Source organism: Scophthalmus maximus, chromosome 9, assembly GCF_022379125.1.
Source record: "Scophthalmus maximus strain ysfricsl-2021 chromosome 9, ASM2237912v1, whole genome shotgun sequence".
NCBI classification, from domain to species: domain Eukaryota; kingdom Metazoa; phylum Chordata; class Actinopteri; order Pleuronectiformes; family Scophthalmidae; genus Scophthalmus; species Scophthalmus maximus.
The window spans coordinates 8,044,483-8,065,000 of NC_061523.1; the positions used below are offsets into that span (position 1 = coordinate 8,044,483).

General features: G+C 47.5%; 1 protein-coding gene across 1 annotated transcript in view; it reads right to left on the reverse strand.

Moving 5' to 3' along the window:
• Positions 1–2,474: 2,474 nt before the first annotated feature.
• The window catches only part of efnb1 (ephrin-B1), a 59,506-nt gene continuing 41,462 nt past the window's right edge, over positions 2,475–20,518 (reverse strand). Inside the window, exons 3-5 of the mRNA XM_035649954.2 lie at positions 15,083–15,175; positions 9,436–9,552; positions 2,475–6,948 (exon numbers count right to left, since the gene is read on the reverse strand). Of these exons, the coding sequence (XP_035505847.2) occupies positions 6,557–6,948; positions 9,436–9,552; positions 15,083–15,175 (602 nt within the window). The 3' untranslated portion in view covers positions 2,475–6,556. The remainder of the gene's footprint in view (positions 6,949–9,435; positions 9,553–15,082; positions 15,176–20,518) is intronic.

A 20,518-nucleotide genomic window follows, 5' to 3' on the forward strand; every position in this document is an offset into this window, starting at 1 on the left:
TTTTCTTCCCTCCGTTTCCCGCTGCCGCGTGCCATCTCAGGTTACCTCTTCAGCTCCGGGATTGACCAAAAAACTCTGCTTGATATTTGATGAGCGGCATTTGATGAAAGGCATTAGTGGGCCTGCATTATTTATGAACGGCGAGTGATGCATTAACTCATTAAATATGTATATGTACATTACATGAGAAAGAACATGTCCCATAGCATGTCATATTGATTATGGTGTGAGTTACAAGCCTCCCGCATGATCCATATGGGAAAAAAAAAAAAACCAACATTAGGAGATGGCACCAGAAATCACTTAAGGGCCGTATTGACGGCCTCTTCCTCCCTCCGGTCACGGTCGAGGAGCTGCAGACTTTCAACTTGCTTGTTCCACAGATCAAGGGGAGTGTCTGCACATGCAGCAGATTTTGTGTGGGAGCACAGTGTGTGAAATAGCGCGCAGGGGAGACGGTGCCAACTCACGCCGCTAAAGGAATTGTACCAGCATTATTGAATTCTTTCCCTTATCTGGTTGGCTATCACTTTACGTCTCCTGCTGACAACTGTATTTTCCGTCCGTTGGCTCCTTCACAATGTTCCACTGGCCTCGTGGCCCCCGTCAGGTCTGAGCGGGCCGCTCGCATTCCAAGGCGGTGATATAGTAGCAAAGCAAAATGATAAGTAAACTATGCTAATGCGCGACCGGTTGGTGATCATCTGAGGCAGGCAACCACCCCGTGCGATCTAAAATGAATTGCTCAGCTAAAAAAAAAAAAGGGAAGGAAAAAAATCATTAATCCTTGCTGCCTCACCTTACAAGACCCTGCACTCATTTGGTTTACATCAGTTTGATAGTAATTACTAAGGTGGCCACATCTATGAATATTTATTATGCTTTTTTCCCCCCCCCCCGCCAGTTTAAAAAGAAAAGTTCAGTGTCATCCCACAAATAAAAATGAAAAGTTTGCTCTGCTCGAAGGTGCCTACGCCTCTCAAGTGACCCTGTGATCGTCTCCGCTGATTTACTTCTTTTTTCCACGTCCCAAACTGAACCGGGGCAGGAGGGAGAAAGAGAGGGAAAAAAAAGCTTCCTTGGAAAATTTCATTTCCACAATTAGTATTCAGGATCATGGACTGAAAATGAGCGTGGAGTTTAATTGTTCCCGAGCCACCTCACGCTGCTGGCAAGCTGTTACTTTCCCAGGTGACATGTTTCATCTATAAAGACATGTGAGCCACCATGCTATACAAAATGTCAAAAAAAAAAAAGTGGGCAATTACAAATGCTCACATCACAATTATGCTGCAGTTTAAAAAAGTAGTGGAGTCTAAATGTGCAAGTTTAAGCTTGCACATGCTCTAATTATGCTTAAAGAATGAATGCTCTTGATCATAAAGGATACACACACACACACACACACACACACACTTATATATATGTAACTCCTCAACTGAACAGTTGACTGTAAAGCTATTCAATTTAATAATCTCGACGATGTTGTTTTCCAAAGCACGAGGAGTAAACATGCTGTGCTGCTTTGCTGCAACAGTAATATTTTCTTATCTCGGCGACGATGGCTCCGATGCAGAACAGCATTACAACCCTGTGGCATACAATATGTGCACACACACAAAAACATGCAGTCGCACACAGTAGCTCAGTTGGGGGGAAGGTTTTAATAAATCCACAGCAACGTGGATCTATGGGGGCGGACCGAACCAGGAAAGCAGATGAACGTACCTGCCCCAGGGGCACAGAGAGAAACAGCGAGGTTGGGGGCAGGAACGGGGTGGGGGTGGGGGTGGCGGTGAAGCCACAGGCACATGGTGTCTCTCACTACCCTGACTTTTTCTCTCTCTCTCTCTCTCTCTCTCCTGCCATCAGTCTCTTCCCCCGCCCCGCCAGCCTCTGCTCACTTCATCAGCCGCACAAAAAGGCCGTGCCCGCAGACTCTTGATGTGTTTGTCAGAGAAAATACCCCAATCACTTTAATAGCATTTCATGCCATCTCCGCTTTCACCAAGGACTTGGAGTTTGTGCCTCGGTCGCGTGAACGCACGCTGTAATTTCAGACAAACGCAATGGAAATGCAGGGTGCAGCCAATCAGGTTTAATCATGTATGAAGAAATGTAATTTTGGAGGACACCAGGGCAGAGCGGGTTGATACGGGTATTAGTTACTATGCAAGAAGGCGTGTCCGTACACCCAGAATATGAATTTATGAAGCCTGCTTGTGATTTCAATCTGACTAATGTATCAGAACAAACCCATCTGTGCAGCACTGACCCCTGAGGTGAGGGTTTGGGGGGGGGGGCTGAGAGGGAAGTACTGTGAGCGTGGGCGGCTGGTTTACGCTCCCACCATGAACCAAGGTGGTCAGTGACATGGAAATGGACTCTTTTTACACACATTGGTAAAGCTCATTGGGGGGGGGGGGGGAGACAACCAATGACCGAAGAAAGAAAGAGCATGACTCCACGACAAGTTCCATGGGAAAAATTTTATTTATCAATAATGCGGATGTTTCCAAACTGGTGGAACGTTATATCCATTGTAGCTGGTGCCAATAGGTTACGCTGAGAAGCGGCGGAAAAAAAAGTGAATGGCAAAAAAACTAAAAAACAAAAGAAAAATGAAGAGAGAGAAATAAAATAACAAAACTTGACAGTTATGATTCAAACAAAGGGAAACAAATTCAACAGGTTTTGCTTACACATGCACATTGTAAAATAATACTGTGGCTTTGAACAACAGCAGAAAAAGTCAACCTACAGTGAGGCTCGTGGTTTATGAGCGACCGGCATCCTCGTGCTAAATTAGGCAAAAGAGAGATGACAAAGGAGAGGGGCGGAGGGAGAGACGGAGGAGGAGAGAGAGCAACTTTAAAACAAAGGACCGCCTGGGAGATAATGAGCGGAGTAAACCGGATGATTTATTGGCGAGTGCAGCACGGTCACACTCTCATATGCGTGGCCCCTTTTCCTTTTTCTTTTCCCTTTTCCTCCCTCTCCCCCCCCCCCCTCACTCTCGACGTCTCTCTCCGTCCGGCCCGACAGACTCATTAAAACGGAGGAAAGATTAATCATTGTGGAAGCAAAAAGAAAAATGTTTGTTTCTTTCCTGTTACATCTCATGATGGAGTGGAAGGTGAAGGTACCTCAAAGGCAGTGGAATAACACAGTCTTCATACGCAGAGTCAAGTGCTGTCTCCAACAGGGAAGGGGCCCTATCATCCCCACGACGTATCCACCTCAGAGCCGCTCGCTCGGTGACAAAAGCTCCGGTCCCGAACAGTTTCCGAGAGACTCCCATCCTGTTGGACGACGGTGTAAGAACTCTGAGCCCCAGTTTTGTGTGGGGGGGGGGGTTCTTCTTTTTTTTTCTTTTTCTTAACACGTGTGGTAACAAAGACTTTTTGACAATACCGGACACTGCAAAAAAAAAAAAAAAAAAAAAAAAGAGACAGCCTGTGTGTCCCTTGCAATATTCAGTTTAACTCTAGAAGAAGAAGATGAAATAAAAACATATTGCAAACAGAGACAGAAATTGCAAGGATTCTTACAAAACACACTTTAAAAAGACAGCTATTTACAAACATCCTCCATTACAAAAATCTAATCTTAAATTTTTTTATTATGAGCAGTGTTCAGGTGAAATTACATCTTAAATTGGGCTCTATCCATATATTTACACTTCTCTGATATCTCCTCTCAATTGATGAGAATTTTTTTCTTCTCTCCCCCCAAATTTGAACAACACTGAGTGGTCACGAGAATGGATGAAAATGAGATATGGTTTGTGGTAATCTGGTAATGACTCCCTTGGCTGGTTTTAGGCGAACGGATGCGCATCGGTCCGAAACAAAAATATTTGATCTGGATGTGTTTCACAGAGGGCCGAGGGAGGGGCTGCATGCTGAGTTAAAACACAGGACCACGACAGCACGAGCAGCTGCTTAGGCAGTTAACTCTAAGGTTAACGACACGCAAAAGCTATTGGAGTCTTCCCCGAGTCTTCGAGCCGGGCGGCCTTTTATCTCAGCAGTGTGCATCTGTGGATGGCAACAGTTTGTGGCAGCGGATGATGGGTCTTCTCCGCCGGTGAATAAACATTCAACCCGGCAGTCCGACCGTTTGACTGGAGATAAACCTGGACCCGTCAGTCTCGGTGTGTCTGTGCGCGCGCGTTCGTGTGTGTGTGTGTGTGTGTGTGTGTGTGTGTGTGTGTGTGTGTGTGTGTGTGTGTGTGTGTGTGTGTGCGCGGGCCATCAAACGTGAGCTTGTGTCTGCGCACTGAGGAGGAGCTGTTCTTATCCTCTCGCCTCTCCTCTCACACATCATTAACTGGGACTGCGGCGCGCCGTACTCTGGCAGCCACGGTGTTTCGGAGCACCTTCCTCCAGTCCCCCCAAACACAAGTCTGTTCAGCTGCCACACCACAGACGCTTTCACACACACACACACACACACACGCACGCGCGCACGCTCACACACACACACACACACACATACACGCACAAAGAAGAAGAAAAAATTGCAAATATAATCAGAAATAAGCACACATACAAGCGGCTACATGTTCACACAGACAGATTCAATCAACCCCTACCACCCCCGCCCCCCCCCACCCCCCACCACCTCTCTCTCTCTCTCTCTCCCCACCCCACCTAAAGGGGGGCTTTAGTGTGCACACACATCCAGCCGCAGTAAATCCCGCCTCGGTGCCGCTGCCCTGGGCTGTGTGATAGCTGAGCTGCAGTGTCCTCGCCGGCTGAACACCTTGACTGTGGAATATTCTGCACAGCATTTTTATTCACAGCACAACTGGTGAGAGGATGGGGGGAAAATAAAAAATGAATGCTAAACTACACCCTCCCCCTCACCCCAGCCACCCCACCCACCCACCGCCATCTTCCTCTCAGGTTAGCGCCAAGTCACAGGAACATTTTCTCCTTTATCCCCTCTCTATCTCTGTCTCTCTCTCTCCTCCCTGGCTGGTGAGTGTGGGCACGGAGATGGCACATAGATTAGTCACACGCTGGCGACACCGCTGACTGCACACTCCACCGACTCATCTACAGATGGCATCTGCCAATTGGCATCTGACAATGACGCATCCCGGTGTTCAGCCACAGCTCGCCGTCCGACCTGTACGTATATGGGGCAACCTACCTAATGTAGGCCAACCGACGTGCACCTCGCCCGAGCGGCAGGCGCACAACTAACTGTTTGATCCTTACTCTGTAGCACCAGAAGCCCGGACAAGCAAATATCAACCTGCCTGCTTTTTGAAGAAAAAAAAAGAAATCTGAAAGCCCATCAGATCAGACAGCTCGAGCGCGAGATGGATTCTGTAAGATCTTGGGCATGTCTGTCTGGCGGCGCGTTCGGTCTGTCGTGCTTTTGAAGCTCATGATACAGTAACTTACTATTTTACCCCTAAGCCAATAAGTCTGCCCGGATACTAGACTGGTCTAGACATGTCCAAACACACTCAAACACACAGTCCCAGAGGACACAGATTCATACAAGTAGGTCATAAATACCAGGGTAATGGTAAAGCTCACATCAGACCAGTGGAGAAGGGAGTATTCCCGGGAACACACACACACACACAAATACTTATACACCTACTCATACACGCCTCGACATCAACAGTCCGGGTCAGGGTGATTCTTCTGGGGGGGGGGGGGGGGGGGGGGGGGGGGGGGGGGGGGGGACGAATGCAATGGATGACGTGGGTGGTGTACAGATGGGGTAATGACGGTGATCTATTCAACTCTATACATTGTGCACTTGTAGGAAAAGTCTAACAAAATACAACTGCTTTGTGAACTGACTCAGGGTTCGAAAGAATCCTCCATCAAAAATAGTAAGTAAGGCAAACATCAGAGGTGCGAAGGGAGAGGAACACTTTATTCCACACACTGTGTCTGATACCTGAGCTATCTGGAGAGTTTCCTGGTCCAGCACGGAGCCCTGACTAACACACACACACACACACACACACACACGAACACACACACACACACACACACATTTTATGCTTGCACACAAACTGCAGGCGGAGTGGCGTCCGGGGCCTGTGTCTGCCTGTTCCTGGCTAGTGTGCTATGGTGGTGTGTTTAATTGGGTGAAGCACAGACTGTACTTCAGGGAACCCAGATAAGTTATATCCTGCCCATTAAAGGGGACAGCAAACCAGGAAGCTAAAGTTCCATCTGTTGGTTTGCTCCAGCCCTGCCCCCCTGTTGGCGCACAGCAGGGACACGTAGACATTGGGTAGGGGGGGAGATGGGGAGGAGGAGGTAAGGAGGAGGTGGGGGGTGGTGGGGATTTTCAGACAACCCAAACAAACAGAATAAACCTCTCAACAGTCAGCTCACAACCCCGCTGGTTACTGGTCAGTGCGTGTCTCTCCAGATTTGTGCAGCAGGTGGTAGAAATAACAGGGGCTTGAAGAAGCATCAAGTCCCCAGAATGCAAAGGAAGGTGTTCTTCCCAGGAACATAAATCAAGCGCTCCTCCTTTCTCTCTCCTGGCTGTGTCGCGGGCTGTGCGGCGCACGTCAGACTTTGTAGTAGATGTTGGCGGGGCTCTGCGGGGGCATCTCCTGGACAATGTAGACGGGGTGGCCATAGTCGCCGCTCACCTTCTCATAGTGAGGGCAGTAGTTGTTCTCTGTCCGCAGCGGAATGATGATGTCGCTGGGCTCGGTGCCAGCCGTGCCCCCGGGCATCTTGGGGTTGGACAGCGTGCTGAGCGACAGCGCCGACGGGCGGGGCTGAGAGTGGGCGTGCTTCCTGGCGCGCTTGCGCATCTTGATGAGCAGGATGACGAGGAGGAGGATGAGCAGGAGGAAGATGATGCAGCCGGCCCCGATGGCGGAGAACACGGCCACTCGGGAGCCGAGGATGCCGTCCGAGTTGGACGAGGAACCCTCCTCCTGATTCATGGTGTCTAGAGAGAGAGACGTAAAAAGATCAAGGAGTTAGGGACTGAACAAAAGTTATTGAGAGAGGGAGGGAGGGAGGGTCCGAGAAGGAAGGGGTGCTGTCAATTTACTTTTGCTGAAAGGAGGGCAGTCTAACTTTTGAGGCGACCAGGGGAAGGTCTTTTCACCCCCACATTTCTATTTTATATCTTTGAGATTTATTATATGGAGAAAAAAAAGGGTACATCAAAAAGATGGTTTTCACGTGTGCATTGAAGTTCTACTTTTGCCATATGTAGACAAGATGGAGGTGGGATGCAAAAGCCTTGCAGCACCGTCGCTGCTCTAGTTTCACTCTATGAAACTATTAAAAGAGTTGATTTAGGTGCCCTGCATCAACAAACAGAACGTGCCTGTATTTTCACTATTTGTTTGAATAAATACATCACTTTGAAGTATCGCAGAGAGGGCAGTGTGGTTATTCCTGACTGAAGAGGACGTCCAAAAGAAAAATATTCATTACCCTGGGGATGCCCTTGGTTTGCAAAGAATAAAACAAAAAAAGATTTATAAACACCACTGCCCGCTACAATAATTTCCATACAGTACCTCAGAGACCGCAGAACAATCAGAGGGGTAATAACGTTAACAGTTAGCCAGTTCCTGACATATCTACATCTTACCGCGCTGCGAATATATCAACCATGATCACAGCCCTGTTTGTTGTTTGCCCCTGCACGACTAACAGTCCCATTGACGGGATCTAATTGAATAAGCTCAATCAAAATAGCCTCCTAATGAAATCCACAGTCATCGCTCAGCATTACAGAGATCCCTGCTGCGATTAAGAGTTGAGGTCGTATGACATGTCGAGGCCACACTCGTACGGCAGGGGCCGAGTGAGATATGAGAGGGGGAAAAAATGAGGAGGGCATATCTGAACATCTGATTTTTATTTATGCTTTTGTCTGAAGGGTTCAGGACGGGGATGAGGAGGAGGAGGAGGAGGACGAGGAGGAGGAGGATGAGGAGGAAGAGGAGGAGGGAGGAGGGGGGATTGTTACTGGATGGGAGAGAGAATGGCGGACTCCTCCAGTGACTGAAATCTGAGAAGAACCAAATCTGTTTTCCATGTATGCATGCAGCTGCTGCCAAAGAGCAGGGACCCCCCCCCCCCACTCACCAGCACCTCCTCTTTACTGTCCATGACCCCCCCCACACACACACAGACACTCACAGACACACACACACACACACACACACACACACACACACAAAAGAGCCTCATTCCTCCAGGGACGGCCATCCCCACTAATGACTGTGTCTCCGCACTCCGCTGACCACTCTGCACTTAACCATTTATTGAGACGGGGGGAGAACTGTCCGCTGCGCCTTATCACAACTAAATGACATCACTGAAAGCTACCAATTCCACTGTGTTATCGGTGAAATCAGAGGCGCGCAGATTTTTTTTTTAATACATTCTGGGCACTGGAGAGAGCTGCAGAGAGGCTGTCAGAAAATTTCATTCCTGAAATATCAGGCCCTCAAACCGAACAGTGACACGTCCTTCATTCCACCCTCCACTCCTTCACTTGACATAATCACTGATCTAACAATGGCAGACAGGTAAAAGCCCCGAAAAATGGGAAAAAGTGACATTTGGAAAATCTTTTTATAGAGGAAACTAATGTCAAATAAGCAATTATGAAATGTGGACGGCTTATCACATTGGGACAGGTCGGAACAGTCTGTACTCGGAGGAAGTTTGTGGCATACAAAGTTGTGGAGTAAGTCAAAAAGTTAGTGTAGGGAGAGATCAACAAAAAAAAAAAAGGGAGTGGTTCCCCCTGTAGGAAACAGCTATGAAAGGTGCTGGTGAAAACAGGATACAAGGAGGGCCCAGAGCATCCGAGGAGGCTGAAGTGACTTCTTCGCTTAACTCGGCTTTTAATCTTCATTGATCTGCAATTCTAATGAGGTTTAAGATGATATATAATAAAGTAGTATATCTTGGAGTCTCCTGGGGTGCAGAGCGCTCTTTGTGTACGGCATAAATAAATGATGTAAAGGGTGAGCTGTATTTGTTTTGGGTGGAGTTTCATATACAGGCTGCGTTGAGGTGGGGATTGTTTTATCATGGCCAATATTGGTTTTACACCTCTTCTAGCATGTTGAGCCCAGGCATTCAAAAAGAATTATAATGCCAGTGGCATGAAAGAGAGAATGTGTACTTTGGGTGAGTCAACTATGATTTTTATTTTCTCTCTTTAGGATTAATGCGATTAATTATTAGCGGATCCCTTGAGGCTGTGAATTCGTTGTGTGTGTGTGTGTGTGTGTGTGTGTGTGTGTGTGTGTGTGTGTGTGTGTGTGTGTGTTTTTTTTTTTTCTTAAACAGCTTTAACTTTATCTTGCTAAAATATTTGCAGTGTAGAAACTCAAAAGCACTCTGAGGAGAGTCTCGACAAGCGGTTGGTGGGTGTAAGTGTTGGGTCTGTCAATCTGCTCACCAGAGCTCCCTGGCATCTCGGGCCCAATCCGACCTTGGTCAGGCGGACTGGGACTGGACTCCGGGATGGCGTTGTCTTCTGGAGCATCCGGAGCCGCGGGGTTTACCGCGTTCGGAACTGTGGGGAAACACAAACAAAACAAAAACACTCAGAAAAAGTCGGCCTTGGCAAGCGGCGCGCGCTGAATCACAATGACTTGCTCCTCCGCGTCGGCTGGGATTATTTTTTATCATCTTTTTGATATATCATTTATACACAGAGAAGGTTATCTTTGCTTGTGTTGAAAGCATTTCAGAAGTGAAGATGAAAGGAGCAAAAAAAAAAAGAAGAAAAAAAACAGAGAGGAAGGACAAGTTAGCAAACGTCTGTGAAACACGCCAGTATCCCTGTCCTGTCGTAAAAAATGAGCTCACATCTACATCAGCAGCTCCTTCAGCAAACACTCACACAGGCATTTCCAACACTTTCATGAGGAAACACACACGCGCACGTGCACCAACACACACACACACACACGTGCACACATGTATGCACACACACCTAGAATATACTTACAATACACTTAGGCATGGCAGAATGAGGGTAAAGTAGTTATATATTAACTTTTTATTGTTTTACATTATTCATCACGTTAAAAGGCCATAATATGCCTTATTTATTGCTCTGGCTTTAACTCTGCCGGAGAGAGGCACACGTCTGACGGGGAGAGAATAGGAGGACGGGGGAGAGAAAGGGGAAGACGAGGAGAATCAGAGGGGAGGGGGGGGCCGCACATCCGCTCCGAGGGGAGCGCAAAGGAAACAGACAGTTTATCTGTCCGTCTGTTGTGATTTCCGCGCGCGCACTTTGAAGTCTTTTGTGGGGTAAACACTGGTGGGTCCGCGGCGTGGCTCTTTTTTTTTACGAGGGCCGGGCCGGCAGACGGAGGGCCGTTATATACTATCGCCGAAGACGGTCGGATGGATTCCACAGCACGCTATCAGATGCCGCTCCTCCATCAGGCCTTATCTGCCTCTGCCCAAAGGCCTGCTCAAGGCGTGTGTGCAAGAAATAGAGAGGAGGGCGTGTGGGGAGGCAATTTACATCTGAGTCCCTCATGGCAAGTTTGTATGACGCGTGTGTGTGTGTGTGTGTGTGTGTGTGTGTGTGTGTGTGTGTGTGTGTGTGTGTGTGTGTGTGTGTGAGTGAAAAGGGCCTGACAGTCTAGCAGTCTATTTGCTATTTCCACCCCGGCTCGGCCGAGACTTGTCGAGTGAAATGATGTGGGTGTGGGACGTCTGGCAGATTGAACATGGGGAAAAGGGAGAGGGTGGAAAAAAGAAAAGTAATGAGGAGAGACAAAGGAGTCGCAGGGATTCGTGACAGTGTCCAGTTCTCGGGGTGAAGAAAAACCGCACCATTTACAATTTTGATCCCCGCTGCTCGCCTCTCCCCCATGTTTGTGTCCGGACCGCCACAACGCTCCGTACTGATTGCGGCACTGGTGAATTCTAGCCGGGAGCCGTTGTGTGCCGTCAATAATTGATGAGAAAAGACAGGAGTGAGAAGTGGGAACATTCACGCATGGCAGAGGATATGAGAGGACACGGTGATCTGATTCAATCCGTGCATACAGACCGACACTGTGCGTCAACCACTGAGCATGTGCGGGGAGCGTTGTAATGTTCTGACCCATTTTTTTCTCTCTGTGTGTGCTGCTGACATTTCCCTTAGCTATGCAGACAGCAACTACCTCAGAACTGCCAACCCGCCAGAAGGAGTGAGAACGCGGGAGGGGAGAGGGGGGGGGGGGGGGGGAGGGTCGAGAGTGAGGGAGACAATGATCGAGCGACACTGGAGAGAGACAGTTATGTTGGGAGAGAAAACGAGAGGGGGGGGGGATGCGTGCGAGGCGGTGAGTCAACATATTTCTAATGAGCACAGTGACATGACGTGCAGGGGGAGAAAGAGAGTGCTGAGCAGCGATGTATGTATAAAACATGCGCTCCTCCTCGTAATTTCCGTTCATTCAGTTCCTCTTCCTTTCTTTACTTTGCATTTCATCACGGGACAAAAGACGGAACGGAAGGCGCTTGAAGCACAGTCAGATATCGATGTGTCACGCCGCATAACTTCCCCCCAAAAACGGAGGATTCGCCCCGGCGATTGTGCCCCGGGAGCGCCGCCCACGGTAAAATGCAAATGTCGCATTAAAAAGACTGGGCGCATATTGCCTCTTCTGATGGTCCACAGAAATATAATCCATAGCGCGACGCGCGAGAGGAGTGGACATATGGGCCGATCTCGGGGACTTGGCCGGAGAAAGTGTTGGCATTCGGCGGCAGGGAGACAGAGGAAATGTGGCTTAAACACAATGCCATCTTGGGTCGGGGCCTAGTTTGTGTGCGTGCGCGCGTGTGTGTGTGTGTGTGTGTGTGTGTTGAAACATCATCTTGTGTGGCTGCGGACAGTCTAATGCTGCCCATGAGGACTGTTTTCATCAAACCCAGTCTTTTAAAGGGACTTTTTCGATAATTCAAATGGCAGAAAATCAGCCCTCCACAGTCGTCCCGGGGCCAAGGTGATGTCCTCGTATCACCTCTTTTGTCTCACCATCGGCCCACGAGCCAAATGCATCACTTTTATAATTAAATCAAACAGAAAAGCTGCAGGGTTTCTACTTTTTTCCCACTTTGCAGAGCCAGCAAATGTTTGTTTTTTTGCCTGTTAATGACTCGGCGGTATAAATGACCGTCGGATTAATTTTCTGTCGACCCTTCGGCCAATTAATCAGCAGTGGTAATGGTACCCTCATTATTTTTTTCTGGGTGGGGGGGGACAATCATCCAAGAAAACGGTCCACCGCAGCTAAATCAAAGTTTCTGTCAATGCTCTAATTTCTCACGGCCCCTCTTCAAATAATTACTGGGTTGGGTGGGCACATAAGTGCATCAAAGATTCCAGCCACAGAAATAGATTTAGTATATATATAGATTAAGTAGTAGCAGCTGGGCCAGCAGCATCTTTTTCTAACAAGGTTTTTAGGGCACATTGATTGTGAGTGACAGCTCGCTTTCCGACTGCTTTTCGGGAAAAATGAGCGCATGGCTCTGGCGAAGTTGAGCAACAGCCGACAGCCGCGGAGGAAACACACTCGCAAGCCGAGGAGGAACTTTCCTGGAACTTTCCACGAATAAGACATTTCCTTTTTTCTAATTTTTTCGTTAACATGCTCGGGGGGGCGAGCAGGTGATTTTTATGTGCAACAAGTGTGTGTGCTTCCCCGGTGCCGTCGGATGCTCTGATTGACCAACATGGAGAGATAATGGGATGCCTGTCCGTCTGCTCGGCTGTTTTTCCCACTGTTTCTGCTGGATTTGTTTCCGACTCAGACCTCACTAGCATCAGCAGCTTGTTAGCTTCTAGAATTCTGCCGGCTGCCAGGATACACTGCTGTCATCCAACTAGCCAACATTCAAAATATCTGCACACAAATTTTTAGACATGCACATGCACACACACACACACACACACACACACACACACACACACACACACACACACGAACACGAACACTCTTTGCCGATTTTCTCTGCAAGTCTCGGTTTGTTTCTTTGACGTGTTGAGATCGAGCTTTTAAAGCTGAAAAAAGATCTCCGTGGCAGGCAGATGTTCCCCTCAGATGGTAAGTGTCTGTTTCAGTCAAAACAAGCGCACCAGGAAAAGGCCAGAGTGTTTACAGAGTAACACATCTGTGTACTAAACCCTGTCAAAGTGCAGGATATGGATGTCCGCATATTGGACAAAATTGCGTCTAAAAGTGAAACACATGATGCAAACCAAATGTTGTGTCCGAGGATATCCAAACAAAGCTATTTTGTTTACAGCGTTTTTGAGTTGACTTGCCCCGACCATGCAGTCACATTCCAAACTTTTTTCTTCTTCTTCATCCTGTGATTATTGTACAAGAATCGGGCTGCGAAGCCTCTGAGGAACATCAGAGTGGAGTCTTCCTTCTGAACTCATTCCTCTCTCTCACCATTTGCACAAACAGAGTTTGTCTACGAAAGGATTTATTTGAAAACCTCCTGTGAACGGCTATTAGAGGTGGGGAATATGGTAACAAGCTTCTCTTTTTTTTTTTACAGCATGATCAGGAATATATATATCATGATTAAATTGAGGAACTAATCAGATGGGAACGTTCTTTAATTACAGACATATACCTAAATAAAGATCTGACCAACCAGGGTACTTCATCACATTGACGCAAAAATCCTGTGAATCCAATAGTGCAGTCCATGAGGCAGCCCGGCATATCGATCCGCAACATTGACTGCGATGACCTTATACAACTCCAGCTATTAAAGGGACAGTCACCACGGAGTCGACAGTATGGTCAGACAAATCTCTATCACCTCACCGTGTGCATTATCATATCACCCGACTATTAACAATTGTTGATTTACCGTTATTTTTATTTTGAACTGTTTTCATTTGTGGGTTACCATTTTTTAGGAACATTTTTATCATACTGTATAATTTGAAAAAATATTCTCATTTAAATTCTTAGCAATAACAGCCAGTATATAGATTAAAAACGTATACTTTGTATCGAACTATAATGTGTTGTAACCACGCATAAGGACACCTTAAGTGTTTATTAACGCATTTAAACTCACAGATAATTAATTTAACAAAGCTGTAATCATAATTATGTTACATATAATAGTTGCAGGGCTTATTATAATCACATCTATTTGCTTATGTTTATGTCAACTGTGCAAGCTTTTCTTGGCAATGAACTGTTGATCTCAACATGATTTGTGATTGAAAAACTTGCCTGTGGTTAATTTATACGTGTCTATAAACATTTATAAATAAAAAGTGTTACCACACACTGGAGGGATTTGTTTATGTGTGTAATCATATGTCATCAAATTTGATTAAAGCAGCGTAACACTGTGTTATCAATTACTCCTTTGGAAACCAGTTATGCGGGTTTATTATGCTTCGTGAGACAAGCTTAACATTGTTGACAACTTCTTGTATCTTGTTGACAGATTTATTTATTTATTCTTTCATGTATTTATTTATTCAAAAATAAATGAACACTTTAGAAAGTCTGGGGTCATTTTTTTGGTCCACTATTAAAGGCTGTTCATGTTGGGGCTGTCTATACTGTTTAGTGATGTACGGCTCCAATTTACAGTAGATGAAATTATTTTGTAAATTTCACATACAGTACATCAAGTTCAAACATACATTATGACCTATGATTGATGACAATTCTGTGGCTTTACACTGTTCTTGGATTTGTCAAATTCGATGAGAGAATTTTGTACAACCGATGGAATAGTTTTGAACACATCAGTATGATGTGACACCACTGTGAGTCACAGAACAATGATATTGATTTACCCCCTCGGCTCGAGGTAAGAAGTCATAAAAAAAAAATGATGAAAACCATCAACGCCAGTGGCCTGTTCTCTTTCATAGCGTAACTTTAAAGTTACGAGAGGGCGGCTCTCCCGTCAGAAGCTGCTGGCCGACAAAGTCACGCTCGGCACACATGGCGATAAATGAAAATGTCCCACCAAAGTGAAACATGGCTTTAAGGCACCGGCGCTGCGTTGTGCTTCTGCATGTGAGGTGAGCGCACGTTTACCTTGTCCGACTTTCATGATGACTTTCATGGCTCGGCTCTTGCACACGCCTCCCTCCCGGTTCTCCAGGCCCTCGACTGTGCCATTGGAGGTCGCTGGAGGAGGGAAGAGGGGGAAGGACACACAGAGGGAGGGAGGAGAGGAGAGGGTGCAAGACGGGAGGTGATGGAGGGTGAAGAGTAGAAGAGCGGCAGAAGGGGAGAGAAGAGGAGGAGAGAAGATGACACACTGGTTAATGAGCACGTCCAAAAAACGCACAGAACCAATCAATATTTACGACAAGCACTGATTAGCTGTTCCACTGATTAGCCGTTCGCACCCTCAATCACCCGCCAGCTCCCCTCGACGGTATCTCTCATTACCACGATGAAGTGAAGTCAAATGAATGGAACAACATTAGAGCCTGCCGAGGGAGGGCGGGCGGGCGCTGAGGTGGAGAGGAGGAACACGGTCAGACCTGTGCGCGTGCACGTGAGTGTGCGCGTGTGTGAGCGTGTGTGTGTGTGCGTGTGTGTGTGAAAGCGAGAGAGAAAGAGAGGGAGTGTGTGCTTTTCGGTCTGTGCATACTTTTGCAGTGAGACATGCCAGCGAGAGTTCCAGCTGCCTGCCAAGTCCTCGAGCAGCTTACTCCCTCTGAGCCACATGTGTCATTACTTGCTGGTAGTGCTGAGAGCTAAATGCCTCCCTTAATGTGCGTGCGTGCGTCTGTGTGTGTGTGTGTGTGTGTGTGTGTTTGTGTGTCCATTTCTATATTAGAGCGCGTGCGTGTCAGCTTCTTTCCATTTGTTTTTAAAGTGTGGGCTTCTGCCCCGACTTGACTGAGGAGCTCAGGGTCCAGGGTTGTTTATTCAATGTCACATTCACTTCAGACACTGTGACACAATTGGCCGTCTATTTCAGGGCACATGATAATGACCTAGGGAGACAGAGTGTGACTCTGACCTTTACACTGGGCGGCGAAGCACAAGGCGGGCGTGCGTGTGTGTGTGTGTGTGTGTGTGTGTGTGTGTGTGTGTGTGCGTGTGCGTGTGCGCGTGCGCATGCGATGGCAGCTCTAATTTTGGAATTCCCCAAATGCTCTCCATCTCCGCTTAGTCTGCTGTTTTAACTCCCTTCCTCTGAAATGCTTTTGTTTCTCTTCCTCATATTATCCGTCTCGGTCTGTCCCTCCCTCGGCCTGTTTTTTCGCTCACTTCATTTATTTTATTTTTTTTTATCCGCGCTATCTGGCCCCTCCCCTCCCCTCCCTCTTAAGTCGATGACCATCTCCCTGGGCGATTGCTTCAGATGGCACCCTCATTATGATGAGATAGTCTTGGAGAGGGTGCTTATCTAATGATGACAGTCAGGAGGCAGACTGGGCTACAGATGGGTGGGGGGGGGGGGGGGGGGGGGGGGGGGGGGGGGGGGGGGTTGGGTTTGGGTTGCGTCCAAACAATGCACCACGAACATCAAAATGCCTACCTCGCTGGCATGACGTATGGATGTTTGTACATGCACTTCCCCGCTTCAAAAAACCATTTTGCATCGGGCAGTGTTGAAATGTGGCTCCGCAGCTATGGAAAAGCTCATCGAGTTGATTCATGCCTTGTCATTCCTAAGTATTATTAATGCTGACATTTTGTTGCCCTGTGGGACTTCGGCTTTGTACTCGGGCGAAATTGAAGAAAGCTAAATAATGAATTGCACTAATGTTATGTTACATTATCAGATCGTACCCAGGCTCTAAATTACAAAGTGAACGACGGCGCATTGCGAGTGCGGCCGGGGGTACGTGATAATTTGTGAAAATGATTGCGATAACATCGCGTCGGGAGCTCTTTGGCGAGTTCCCCCCGCTGCGTAGACTCAACATGACTGAGTGAGCCGGACACTGGGATATATACGAGGGGGCCAGCCGGAGCCGAGTGCAGCGCAGGAACAGAGAGATTTCAAATTTACGTGGGGCATTAATGTGAACGAACACTCAAGGCTAAGTGAGTCTTTTGATTTATGTAAAGTCTATGCAGGGAGCGTGTCTCTGCTAAGGGGAACATTCAAACCACGGTGAGGTGAACAAGCCCGTTTCCAGCCTCAAAGGCGCGCAGGCTCCCGGCCTGAATGGCCCAGACGCTGCCACGAGTGCTCACCCCATCCTGCCATTTTCCACCCAATTTCTCCTCTTCTTTCGATTTTTGCAAAAAATGTCCAGGGCAAGGTTGCGCAAAAAAAAAAAAAAAAAAAAGGAGCTCTTTGAAGAGCGAGGAGCTCAAAGGCGCTCGAATAATCTGACTAAGAGTGAGCGTCATGCTATGAATTTTATATCCGCTCGGGGAGAGCAAATCTTCCCAGTGTTAACTTGCTTCTGTCATCTAAATTAACTTTTCCTTCAGGCTCCCGCGTTCCTGATGTGGCCCGATGATAAGTCGGCCCTCGGAGGCTCCTGTTTAGGCTAACAACTGAGAGCGACCTGGATTTATAAAGACGTGATCACTTTACATGTTGTTTGTACTGAGGCCATTTGAAAATGTCAAATAATTCAGGGCCCCCGCCGTCCTGCTGGAAATTCTTAATCCGATTAACCGTGTCCAAATTTCAACCACGTTTCCTTATGTGACTCCATCTTTCAAGTACTACTCAAGATGGAAATCGGCTACGGGAGACAACTGTTGAGTGCATTAAAAAATGTATCTCTCTAAGAAATTGCAGTCGGTGACGTACCACGCACGCCTGCGTTTGTCATTCTAATCCCTGTCTGATATCAGTGTATTTACATCTATTATGTCAGGGTTCACATTTAAAAAACGATGCTTGCCAACTCCACAACAAGGACACGCTGCCAGCGTCCCCCCCCCCCCCCCTTTAATCTGAAAGCCTTTCACTCACTCTATCTCCTCTTTCTCTGACTCAATTTTTTTCTGCCCCCCCCCCCTCTCTTTCTCTCCCTCCCTCCCTCATTTCATCCCCACATACTGACGTTAATCCAAATCTGGATTTCCAGATATTAAAAGGCCGACGGTCATGTCATGTTTTGGAAAGAGGAAACTGGGGAATTGGGTCTTCCTATGTGCCTCAACGGAGATGAAAAAAACACAAGGGGATAAAGCAAACGACAGGATGGAGAACAAAGGAAGCCAGTCTGCTGCTAATGATTTAGTGGAGCAAACCGGTTCAACGTTAGCGGTCCAGAATACCGAAAAGAACTGGTCATTGCATGAAGGAATGTTGCCTCTCTTTTTTTCTTATAAAGCGGTCGGCTCCAAAGAGGGTTTTTTTTTTTTTGGTATGATTTAGGGCCCTTTTTGTGGGTGTGGATCACTGGCCACAGAGTGACTAGTGGGAGAACAAAAGATCTACAGCTGCTGAAGTCATAAGAGAAACCAGGTGCCAAATGTTGATGTTGGGAAATATCTACAGTACGAAGTATCCGCCAACAGAAAGCCGTACAAGGGAAGGAGCTGGCTCGCAACGAATGCTCCCGTTCCAATACTGTACACGTACCCACCGCTGCTCACACATTAACATGCGCACGTGAATGCACACACTTACATAGAAAAAAAATATATATATATATATACACAACCGCACACGGATTTCACAGGGACTTTCGGGGAGGGGCGGGGGGAGTGGAAGGACTGCTCCCTCAGGTGCTCTGCGGAGGAGAGTGGGAGACGTGTGAGAGACGCAGTGCTGACTGGCCGAGGCGACGCGAGCCGAGGCTGAGAGTGCGACGCGGTGGTCTATATTTATTCTCAGGTTTTGCTAAATGAGGTCACTCAGGTGGTCCCGCTGAATACATTCCCCATCTCCATCATGAATCATCTGCTGCTTATTATTCTTGTCCAGCCCAGTGGGGGGGGGGGGGGGGGCTTGCTTTCACACAGCGCAAATGTGCAAGTGTGTGTGCGCGATCACGTGCCCGCGGCGCCCAACGCGGGGATGGATACAGCCCGTGTGACAGACAGAGCAGGTTGTTTAATGAGAAAGTGGATGAGAGGTGACATTCATTGGCTACCTTTCACAGACCGCTCGCCCCCCCCCCCCCCTTCCATTCTCCACAGCAGTCAGACTTCCACTTAGACGAGCCAAGCAGGCACCGGGTATAGTCACAGTAACCACCAGTAAGAATGTCTACATTTTCAGGAAAAAAAAAAAGAAAAGCTAAATACCTAAGCAGGCACGACCTCCATCGGATCACTCACACTTAGCATCACGGGAAAAAACACCAGCACGCACACAAGCTGTTTCATCCATTCGAGGCAAAGCGGGGGGAGCTAAACACAGCCAGTCAGGTACGCGAGTCTGCAGCGAACGGAGTGTCACAGCAGAAATGGCCATTTGTCATACCTGCAATATTCATATCTCAGATTTTGTTTACATTAGTGAAGCAGAGTCGGAGACGGGGGAAGAAGGAGAAAGGGGACCGAGAATATTTCACTCCTGGACGAGCACAGGGAGGGTCCGGATTAGGTTTATGGGCCTGAATCCAGAGATAACCCTCCCCGGCAAGCATGCACGTGTGTACATACACACACACGCACACACACACACACACACACACACACATATGCAAACACATACAGAGTGAGGTTGGCAGACTGGAATAATGCAGGGGGATCTAGATGTTTGCTCTTTGAACCTTTTCTAATCCCGAGTATTAGGGCATGGCTAAAGCCTGATTATGGCAGAATGAAATGGATCTAAATAGATGTCCCAGCCCATCAGCCCCTTCTCCTCTTTGTCCTAGAAATAGAAATGGAAATCAGCAATCAACCTCCAACCCCTCGCCCGCCGTCTCTCCCGTCTCCATGTAGCCCCCTCCGCAGGTTTGGCATCGGCTGAGAAAACTCATCTTATCATCTCAGATGAATTAGGTGCTCTCAGCTCGGCCCGTGTTTCTTTTTCAGGATAATAAATCCAGGCAGATAATACAAAACAGTCACATCTTTGACACAAGTGCCGCTTATTTTTTTTAATAGTATTTTGAGGGGAAAAAATATTGAATTTAGTTTAAAATGAATGTGGTTTTGGATAACGTGCGTGGACGCAGCTGATTTTCTAATCTTCCTGCTCAGTGATGGTAATTCCTTTTCCCCGTTTTTGTTTTTTAGCGGAGCATCGGCATCGGAGCAGCTCGAACATCGCTGCATGCTGCCTGTTCCCAGGAGCTGCTTAGCTGCGCATACGATAAGAAGGCAGCAGCATTAGTGTCAAGGTTTAAGGTGGTGAGCAGCCCAGTGCACAACTGTTGCTCAGCTCACTGCTTCAGTATACAGCCAGAGGGGGAGCTCCTCTTCTGTGTCCTGATTAGACTGCTCTCTCTCTCTCTCTCTCTCTCTCACGTAAGCAAAAAATCAAAAGCATGTATGGCTGCACACACACAACCACACTCGAAAATGGTTGCAGAAAAAATATAGACATGCAAGCACTTGGACGAACCGGAGCAAGCACACACTGAA